Below are 11,539 nucleotides of genomic sequence, written 5' to 3' on the forward strand. Positions count from 1 at the left end.
TATTTTAAACTTTCCAAGTCCTTTATTTTGAACTGTTTACCAATGACTGACTTGATTGTCTCCACAGCCACTTGATTATTTCCGGCAATAATGATATCGTCGACATACACTAAAAGTGCAAGGAAGAAGTTGTCAGTTACCTTGATAAACAAGGTATGATCACATGCCGATTGAGTAAATCCTTCGGAGAGCAAAGTTGTTGAAAACTTGTGAAACCATTGTCTCGAGGCTTGTCGCAGCCCATATATAGATTTGTGGAGCCGACAAACGGCATTAGGAGGTAAAGACTCCCCCTTGCGACAAGCATATCCCAGTGGTAAGTCCATATAAATCTCTTCACTGAGATCACCATGGAGAAATGCATTTGTGACATCCAATTGAGTAAGCGACCAACCTGAAATAGCAGCCAAAGAGAGTAAAACTTTGACAGTAACAAGTTTTGTAACCGGGGAAAAGGTGTCCAGAAAATTAATCCCTTCTTGTTGAGTAAATCCTTTGGCGACCAGGCGTGCTTTGTGACGTTCAATAGTACCATCAACAAGAAATTTTGTTTTGTATATCCATTTGTAGCCCACTGAGTGTTTGCCAGGAGGTAGAGAGACAATAGACCAAGTGCCATTGCCTTCTAAGGCTTGCAATTCCACATCCATGGCATCACGCCAAACTGAGTGTCCAATGGCCTGAGAGAATGATTTAGGGTCGACATGAGAGGAAATGGAGAGGACGAAGTGACGATAGGGAGAAGACAGTTTTTGATAACTCAGGGTGGAGGAAATGGGATACGGAGTAACTGTGGAGGAAGGAGAAGAAACACAAGAAGCAAGAGAAAAATCGGCCAAAAGATAACAATGGTAATCCGAAAGATAGGTAGGAGGCTTAATGACACGATGGGGGCAAGAGGAAGATGCAGGGGAAGAAGGAGAACCCGAGGAAGGGGTGGAGGGTGGAGAGGGCAGTATGGAAGGGATAAATTGAGAAGGAATGAAGGCAGGAAGTACACGGTCATGAAAAAAATCATGAAGAGTGGTTTGTGGATGTGAGTCAGCAAATGGAAAGATATTTTCATGAAATTGAACATGTCGTGATATGTAAACCTTGTGGCTCTCTAAATCAAGAAGTTTGTATCCTTTGTAACCAAACGGATAGCCAAGAAAGACAGAGCTTCGAGCTCGTGAAGAAAATTTTGAACGATGGGCACGAAGTGTGGAACCATAACACAGACAACCAAATGTGCGAAGATGGGTATATGAGGGCTTATTGTTGTTTAACATTTCAAATGGAGTCTTGTTGGATAGTAAAGGAGACAGTGTGCGATTGATTAGATAAACAGCTGTGAGAAGACAATCTCCCTAGTAACAGAGAGGGACACAAGACTGAAATAAGAGAGCACGAGCCACGTTAAGAATATGTTGGTGTTTCTGTTCAACAACGGAATTTTGTTCTGGTGTCTTAACACAAGAATGGTAAGGTATGATCCCTTTCGAATGAAAAAAATCAGTGAATGCTAACTCAGGTGCATTATCTGAACGAACTGATTTAATTAAGGCATGGTACTGTGTTTGAATGAGATTATAAAAGGTAGGAAATATAGTTAGAACATCTGTTTTATTCTGAAGTAAATAGACCCAAGTGGCTCTGGTGCAATCATCAATAATTGTTAAAAAGTAACGATGACCATTAGTAGTTTCAACATGAAAAGGGCCCCAAATATCTATATGGATTAAATCAAAAGGATTAGCAGATAAATTATTAAGTGCAGGAAACGGAAGACGTTTCTGTTTGGCTAAATGACAAACACGGCAATGAGCAGAGCATTTTTATGAAGAACTAGAAATTTGTAATTCTTTATTAAGGAGCTGAAGTTTTACAGCAGATGGATGCCCAAGGCGTAAATGCTAAACATCAGATTGAGACATTACAGAGCAAGGAAAAAGAGAATTACAAATTGGTTTTTCTAGTTCTAAAAAGTAAAGGTTTCCGTGGCGTTTACCCCGCCCAATCGTCAAGTCCCGAGTAAGGTCCTGAATGACACAAGTAGAAGAGGAGAAATTAACAAGGCAAGAACGACTCAAGGTTAGAGCACTGACACTAAGAAGATTGAAGTTAAACATGGGAACAAACAGGACATTGTACAGGGTCAAGGAGCTAGTGAGAGGCACAGTATTCTACACGAGTGATTTGGACATTGTGACCATTAGGGAGTACGACACTGGTGTTGTGAACTGGTGTGGAATGAGACAAAAGAGACATGGAACAGCAGACATGATGTGTAGCCCCAGTGTCGATGACCCAAGTGTGAGGAGGAACATGAGTATGGGAAAGAGAAGAAATAAAACAAAAATTACCATTGACTTGAGAGGCACAAGGATTAGCGGCCATTGGAGACTCAGATGAGGATGAACCAGTAGCGTGGAGCTGCGAGCTGAGGTGAGCAATCAGTTGTTGAATATGGTCAGTCGAAAGCGGTGCTGGTGCCATTGGAGATGAGATGAGCGAAGTTGTGGCGGCTGTAGGGTTGGTATAGGATTGAGGGGAGTTCTGTGAAGGCTGGGAGCCCTGAGGTTTCTGTGAAGAATGAGAACCCTGATACATCTGGTGGGCCGAGGGCTAAGGTTTGGGCTTGGGCCTGTAGCCAGGTGGGAATCCATGAAGCTTGTAACAGCGGTCCACAGAGTGCCCACTAAGACCACAATGAGTACATACAGGTCTCTCACGACGAGATTTGGGCTGAGAGGACGCCGACCATGCTGCCGCCACTGACGCCGGAGGAGACGGAGTCGGAAGAAGCGCGGGCTGAGAAGACACGGTGCTAAAGGCCAAGGAATTTGAGGGAGCAGGTGAAACAGAGACGATGGAGCATTGTCTCTCCTCCTGAACCACAAGGTTAAACACCTTTGCGACATAAGGTAATGGTTCCAGCATTAAGATTTGGCCGCGCATTCTGACATGATTCGTTCAAACCCATAAGGAATTGCATAACGTATTCCTGTTCTTGATAGTCCATCCAGGATTTCATGCCACCATAATTGCAAACTGGAACGGGCTGGAAGTTCTTAAGCTCATCCTAGAGTATTTTCAATCGGGTAAAATAGGTGTTAACGTCCAAAGCTCCTTGAGAAGGAGCGTGTAGCTACTGTTTAATTTGAAAAACACGAGGAGCGTTGCTCTGGCGAAAGCGTTCTTGCAGATCTGTCCAAACAGCATGAGCACTGTCCAAATAGAGAAGGCTATCGGCGATTTCCTTGGAAACAGCATTAAGAAGCCACGAAGTAACCATATTGTTGCAGCATGACCAGATTCCGGCAAGAGGATCTGTAACAGGAGGTTGCGGAATGGAACCATCAACAAAACAAAGTTTATTTTTGGCATTAAGAGCCATGAGCATGGCACGATTCCAGGTATTGTAATTTGGACCAGTTAGGGCGTGGGAGACGAGAGAGAGGCCAGGATGGTCGCCAGTATGAAGAAAAAAAGGGCTATTAGCACCATCGATAGAAGAAAGATCTGGAGCCGGAGTCAACGGCAGAAAATGATTGTTATTGGTGGCAGGAGGATTGGTGGCGGTGTTATTGTTACCACCGCGAGCCATGATAAAAAAAAGAGGAAAGAAACAGAGATATGCTGCAGTGGAGCTTATAGCTCTGATACCATAATAGAAAAAGAAGATGAGAGAGAAGAGAGAGACGAAGTTGTGAAGAATGAGCAAAATATTCTCATTACTTGAAAACAGATACAATGCTCTGCTTCATATATGGCTCTAGAATTTGTTGTAACTAACTTATTCTGGAGCCTTCTACATTTGTCGTTATGTGTAACAGAAAGAGAACTTAGATACTGTGAAGGATGAAATATAACAAATATGCCTAAATTCTAATACGTGCTTAGCGCACGTCTCATTTGTAACCTTTTTTTTTTTTTTTTAACGTTACAATTTGCATGTTTTTACTTTATATGTATATAATTATTTTTCAAAACAATTATAATAATTTTACAATTTCATATTATGTATGATGATGGTTAAAATACTATTTTTAGGCTCATTTTTTAGTGGGACTCACTATATTATAGTGACGAGTCTAGGCAGTTTCTTGTTCTTTTCCGTGGAGAGATGGAACTGGTATATTTTTACGCTCAAAATGATGCACAGGGTGAATGAGAAATTGACACCTAGAATGCACATGTGGAGTAATGTTGTAAATGTTTGTGAATTAAATTGGCATTTAAGCGTGCAATCAAAACGTTTTGTAACGGCATAGATTAGTTGAAAATTCATCTGAAAATTGATTTCGAGTTAATGTCGGGTCTCCTCCGGCCTCCTATAAATTGAGGCCTCTCGTTACTTGTCAGATACACCTTCAAACTGAAATCTCCTTTCCTTATCTCAGTAAAAGTATTCTAGAGTATGTAGGTAATTTTGAGTGATAGAGTTCAAACTTATTTCGGTTTGCCGACGGAGTAGTTTTGTGTGCGCCATCTCTACTCTATTGCCACCGTTGTATCCTAGAAGACAGACACCAGAAAACCATGTCACTACGGTGAGGAGGTGAATCTATTTTAAAGACACCGTGTAAAACGGGCCTTGGCTTCAACGTTTTCGATCCTGAATTTTAGTTGTTATTTCCAGTTTATTTTCGGTTAATATCATTGTTGTAATCTTTTATATTTCTCTAATTCCAATTTGCTATTTCCGTTCGTTATTATTTTGCATATTATTTCTAACATCTATAAGATATAAGGCTATACATATAGATAGATAATAGATATCTTTTTGAACAGAAAAAAAAAAAAAGAAAAAACTTTTAGCACTGTCTTTATGAAAGTTACATTATAGAATATGAAAGCACGAATTGATGAAACATTACGGTCTCATTTGGTTTTTATACTTAAACTTATGATTTTGATTATGTTACAATGTTTTTCATCTTATAAAGAATTTAAATTCAAAATTTATTCTTTAACAAAGTTCCCACCAATGAAATAAAATCACTGATTTAAACGCATGAAACAAACAGACCATACACTTAAGAAGTAGTGACTAAATTAAGGTCCGTTTAGTTCGCTGATTCGAGTTGAGATGTGACTTTATGTGAAAGTTTTTTACTGTAGCAAAAAAAAAAAAAAGTGACTGTTTTTTAGAGCTTTTTAGTGTAACAAAACTCAAAATCTAAACTTAAATCGGTGAAATGAACGGAGTCTAAGTTTTATACTTTTAATATATAGCTGAGAAAGAATCAAGTTGCCAGCTGTAGGATGAAGTTAGACATGCATATCCTGAAACTTTCATGATAAACATTAACAAATAAATTAATAATAATTGTAGAAGTATGCATGGACCAGTACGTAAGGAAAGATTACACTTATTTATGTGTAGAAATTCCATATATATATATATATGTATATATATACATATATATCTGACTTTGCAAAGACGCATCAACATGAAGAATTTGTTTGATAAATGATATAGGGGAGAAAAAAGCACTTTTCTGTAGAAGCTTATTGTGACAACAGTATGTCAACAATACCAAAAATATTTAACATTTGTTTTGCAATTCCTGTCTTCACTAACACTCTAAATGCGCTTTTTATTTTTCTTTTTCCCCTTCTTTCTCAGAAGTTCATCCTTTTCTAAGAGGCCGACCAAAGTGATTCTAATTCCATTCTCCACTCTCTCATGCTAATTCAGATGCCATATGCACTCAACTCCTTATCTATGGTCAAACTTTCTTTATGCATATGTTTAAAGTCTAAGGGCATTGGAATGATATTTTCTAGAGAAATTATTGTGTACCATTCAAATAAATTTGCTCAAAAGGGACATTTCATAACTTGACTATGTAATTAGATTTCTTGGTATATATTTTCATGTTTTTCTTCTCTCTATTTCCTTGTGCCATAATATTCTAGTAGTATTTTCTTCTACCAAATATCATTAATTTGTCAACTAAAACTAATATTCATTTGTGAATTAATAGCATGATTTTTTTTAACTTCTTGGCGTGTTTGAATTCTGCCTTTTGGATTATATTTTCTTTTATCATTCAAAAAGGAGATTAAAAGGCCTCATACCATTGGGAGATAGTGTCATTCTTTATAAACTATTACCTATATCCAGTTTTAGGCGATGTGGGAATACGCAATGTTTTTTTTTTTTTTTTTTTTTGAACCTCTTGTCTCAAAGGATTGATGACTATCACATCAACAATGGATGTAAACTTAGCATAGCAAACTTACTATTAAGATAAGCATAGAGAATATATAGAACTCTATACAAATCCACTTCCAATCATCTATAAATAAATCAAGTTCTGATGCTAAAGAGAAACGAATCTATACTAAGTGAATTAGGGAATTTAGTAGCACAATCCGTTTCTCACCAAAATGTTTAATTTCCAGTTCATGATTCTCTCATTGACAAGCCTTACAGCCCGTAAATGTATCCATCATTGGCTTTCCGCAAAGTAATTAAGAATATTTCATGATATAATGCAACATAAAGCTCATTCTTCTTTCTCTAAAAGAATTATTTTCTTCTTTCCAAGATCAAGTTGATAGGGAACTTTGAATTCTTGAGCATTATTGCTATTATTGTTATTATTATTTTATCTATCATGAAGGGGATTTTGGTACGTATATATAGTCGGATACGGTATAACAGAATCTAACACATATTATCCTCTTTTAAAATGTCAAGAGGTTTTGTTTATAGGTATTACATGTACATGACAAAACGATTCTTTCCCTTCACAAAATAATAATAATAATAATAATAATAATAATAATAATAATAATGACAATAATAATAATCATAATAATAATTATAATTATAATTATAATAATAAGAATAACAACAACAACATCAGCAGAACAACAACAACAACAGTTCAATTGATTCTTTCTACGCATAAAATAATAAATCAACACGTTTCAGTGGACGATTAACCCATGGCAAAGTTGCTATTCTTTCCAACTATATTAGTGCTCATTCAAAAATTGCATCACGTATGTTTGATAGAGAATGTATACACAAACACACACCCACATAGACATGAATGCATACAAACATAAACACACACACACACACACACACACATATATATATATATATATATATTAATATAACTTGGTCTTGCTCGTGCAACAATGCATATATATATATATATATGTGGAGTTTCTCCGGTGTTTTCTCAAAAATACTGGTGTTTCTTATTTTTTCAGCCGTTAGATCTTATCAAAATCACATAGATTAAAAAATATGCGGAACATACAGATCCTGATATAGATCTAACAGCTGAAAAGTATAGAACACCGGTGTTCTAAAAATATATATATTAATATAACTTGGTCTTGCTCGTGCAACAATGCATATATATATATATATATATGTGGAGTTTCTCCGGTGTTTTCTCAAAAATACTGGTGTTTCTTATTTTTTCAGCCGTTAGATCTTATCAAAATCACATAGATTAAAAAATATGCGGAACATACAGATCCTGATATAGATCTAACAGCTGAAAAGTATAGAACACCGGTGTTCTAAAAAAGAAGAGAATACTATATAGATGCGTAATAATTACGTTTTCATAGTAAATAGCCACTAAATATAGTAATTTAATGACGTTGCACGATATAACAAACCAAAATATTACCATGGATGCTGTACTTATGTATCCTTTTAACAAACAGGTAATGTAAAGGAAGAATAAGGATCTTATCACTAGCCACAAAGGGGTATCTTATCAGTAAATGGAGCATAGCATCTCACAATTAAAGGGTTATATAACGTACGGAAGTGACCCAATAAATATTTGTGCCATAATTTCCTGCCATGGCACACATAGAAGCTAGGTTAATTCTGAGTCGACATTTGCTTTACCAAATACTAATACTATTTTTCATCTAAAATTAACAATTTAACTGCATAACTAAATACTGAAATTACTTCTAACAAAAAAATATTTAAGCTTTAAAATAGTATTTGAGAGACAATTAAATATGAGACATGAAAATAAGACAATAGTTTTGAACTCGTTTGAAACATCATTTATCAATAAAAACACCAGAGATTGTTTTATCTTTCCTTTCGAATTATCGTTTGTCTTTGAACCCTTTTTTTTTTAAAGAGAAAGAAAGAATGCATGAGAATAATTATAATAGCATGGCAAAAGTTGGAGCTTGGAGGGAAGTTTCTGTCAGAAAGAAAGAAAACAGTGGTCCTTAACTGGGCTTTTCACAAATAAAGTACGAGAGTAGCCTTGTAAAAGTATTAGATAAGCTGTTTTCGGGTCACTTTTGGCCCATTTCAAACGGAAACTTCAAATTTCTAATTACCCACAAAAAGCATCAATAGTAATTATCAATAGTAAATATATATATTAATTTACTTTTATAACATCATTCATAAACGTATATAATATTTGGTTTGTTTAAGTATACTACTCAATATTATATATGTTAAACTACATTTTTTAAATATCACACTTGAACAAACTGAGTGTTATATACAAAAAACATTATATTTATAACCAAACTCGTCCGAGTGTCCGACTTAAAAGGCATTTTCAAAATAAGTTAGTAATGTTATTTTCTTTTTCTTCAAATATGTTCTTTAGAATTGGTATGTTAAAAGTTCAATTCATTTTATTTCTTATTTCAGTTTTTTAATTTCAAATGACATAATTTTACTTTTTTTTCTTCTAAATTGTGAAAATAACAATTATCCAAGTTCTTTCCTATAAATATATTAGTAAATAAGAATTCAGTTACATTTCCTACCCCCACACATTTTACACTTGATGATAATCTGTTATAGTCACAGCGGCGCAGGTTAGTAGTGAAGGTCACAGCAGCTCATGTTAGCATGAATCATCATTTTCCAAAAAAAAAACAAGGAAAAAAGCATCGGTTTCGGTTTTTAACAAAAGAAAAAAAAAAAAACGAAAATGAGAATTCGGAAAATGTGAAAGGAAGGGGAATATTCCTCAAAATTTGCGCCAGACAAAAGGGATATTCAGAAGAACGATATTGTGGGAATATTTGACACGTGTAACGAGGAGAATCTCTTTCCTTTCTTTCGTAAAAAACAAAGATAGGAAGGAAAGAAAGAAAGAAGGATAGAATCTGCAGAAAAGGTGTGGGTTGGAGTCTTGTAGTAGAAGACTGACTTTAGAAAGCGACCAACCATCATTATTGCCACTCTTTCATTTCCTTTCCTTTCTTTCCTTTTTTCTCGCCTTTGTCTTTGTAAGGGAATTCGATGCACTAGAGCCATCTGATCTTAAAATACTTTGGATTTTTATTATTTTGGAGTTGGACCAAAAGAAAAAAAAAAAAAAAAAGTAAAAGTAAAAAAAGAAAGCTCTACAGTTAAAGTTCTATATAAGTGATAATCGGTCGGGCCAAATTATCTATTTTTCGTATTTTATTTTTCTTAAACGACAATTTATTTATGTTATGCTATGTTTTGAAGGAGGGATAAGAAAAAAATGAGATAGAACATAAGAATGGCAGAACAAAAAACTTTATATTTTTAATTTATTTGGTATGTAAAGAGGGAAAGAAAATGAGTTAGAGTATAGCTAACATTTTATCTATCTTTTATAATATCAATTTATAAATGAGGTCAAAAAAGTAATTTCATCTTGTTTCAAATATGAGAACTTTTCCCTGCTCAATCTCACCATTCGTAGAAAGATTAAATACGGTGGTTATCACTAAGAGATGTCAAATGGATCGGGTTTGCTCTTTTATATTGGCCAGTTAATGTCAAACGGATCGGGTTGGCTCTTTTATATTGGCCAGTTAATGCTTCATATCATGCCCGTATCATCCCATTTAATAATAATGTTGAGCTATGTCGTGCTTATTAAAATACAATGGGAGAATTATTGAACTTATTATTAAGAGTGCATGAGTCTTAATTTTTACTATTTATTTTTTATTAATATCATTTTCACTAATATAGTTATTTGACTAAAACAATATTAATTCAGAGTAATTAGTAAAAATCTAGACTCATACACTCTAAAAGAATATTTGTCATCTTTTCCCTATTAATTTATTGCATCAAGCCTGACTCATGACCAGCTTATATTCGTGTCGTGTCCTTGGAAAATTCTAAATAAGCAAAAAAGTACCAAACTTATTATATATACAACGAAACAAAACATATGATTAAAAAGGTATTTTCATTTTTATACCCTCTATTTTGAATATAAAAAAAATCATACCTTCTATTTTAAACTGTATTAAATTATACCTTTACATTTTAAATTCATTTTAAATCCATATCTTTTTTTCAGTCCAAAGGTTTATTTTAATTATAAAAGAAATATAAATGTCCTTCATATTTTTGAAACTTAGTGATTTTGTTTCTTATTCTTAATTTTTTGTAGGAATTTAGAACATTTTCATGGTCAATTTATTATTGACCGTGAAAAGATAAAAATTGAGTATAAAATCTAAATATGAAGGTATAAATATGGTACAATAAAAAAAATACAATGTATGTTTATATGATATAATCTTAAAATACAAGGTACAAGAATTAAAATTTTTAAAAAACACATAAAAACCTACAACATTGAAATGCCGTCTAACAAAAATTCAAATGAGATAAAATCTCGTAAAAATACTACACTTAATGTATTATATGAAAATTATAAAAGATACATATAAAAAACCGTGCATGGCAGACCCTATTTCTTAGCCTATCATGTTCATATTGGCCATTTTTGATATCTCTAATCCCACTTCTATTCTTTTCTAATTTCTCTTCCTTTCTCTTTTCTCTATTACCAAATAAAAATCTTTTCTATTTTTTGTCCCAAAATCTCTTTCACCTTTTGACCTTCATCATTCTTTCCACCTAGAACTACAAGTTAGACCTGGCCAAACTGCCAACCCGAAACTCGTCACTATTGGCCCGAGGCTAATTCGGTCCTAACTTTCAGTCCAAGTTGGGTTGAGGTTTATAATCTGAAAGCTAGCTCGGCCCAAACACTTTCTTTTTAAAAGTTTTTTTGAAAAAATTACATATTCTACCTCATTAAAATCCTGACTTATTAAAAGTACCCATTTTAAAAAACTCCACCCCTTGACTAGCTCTAATCTAAAAGGTAGAAATATATGAGTTAATGTTAAGGAGTAGAAATAAAAAGGGGTATATTTCAAGGGGTGTTTTTAAAAATTGTCCAAAAATTATTTAAAAATACTTTATAAAATTTCCGGCTAGACCAGACCGGCTCTAAATCATTTGAGCTTTTAAGTCGAGTTGGACCTACTCTCTAACCCTGACCTAAAATTTCTTTTCAGATTGTCGAGTTGTATGGCCAAACTTTCACTTCTATTTCTGCCTTTCATCCCTACTAAATATAGTGTTTACGTTTAAATGTGTAGTGTGATTAATATCAGTACTGCAGGTAATAATTATGCCGTATTTATCTTCCCAAAGTTTTTGCTTTCTTTTTCAGAAAATAAAAGTATATGAGACTACAAAAACTCATATCTAGGAGTTTTACTACTTTTGATTTACAACCTG

General features: G+C 34.1%; 1 protein-coding gene across 1 annotated transcript; it reads right to left on the reverse strand.

The window, feature by feature from the left end:
* Nucleotides 1–2,607: 2,607 nt before the first annotated feature.
* On the reverse strand, nt 2,608–3,589 carry LOC112092088. The gene is made up of 2 exons (XM_024167286.1): nt 3,135–3,589; nt 2,608–2,941 (listed from the first exon to the last, which is right to left on the reverse strand). Exons 1-2 carry the CDS (start codon nt 3,587–3,589, stop codon nt 2,608–2,610), a joined length of 789 nt encoding a protein of 262 aa, XP_024023054.1.
* Nucleotides 3,590–11,539: the final 7,950 nt, after the last annotated feature.

The sequence above is a fragment of the Morus notabilis genome, unplaced genomic scaffold, assembly GCF_000414095.1.
Source record: "Morus notabilis unplaced genomic scaffold, ASM41409v2 Scaffold100, whole genome shotgun sequence".
Lineage (NCBI taxonomy): Eukaryota > Viridiplantae > Streptophyta > Magnoliopsida > Rosales > Moraceae > Morus > Morus notabilis.

Bases quoted from the DNA above. Each gene is read 5' to 3' on its own strand.
- LOC112092088 (XM_024167286.1), bottom strand. From the start codon at position 3,589: ATGGCTCGCGGTGGTAACAATAACACCGCCACCAATCCTCCTGCCACC. The intron at 2,942-3,134 runs GTAGCTACACGC...GAATCATGTCAG, and splicing joins CGTGTTTTTCAAATTAAACA to AATGCGCGGCCAAATCTTAA.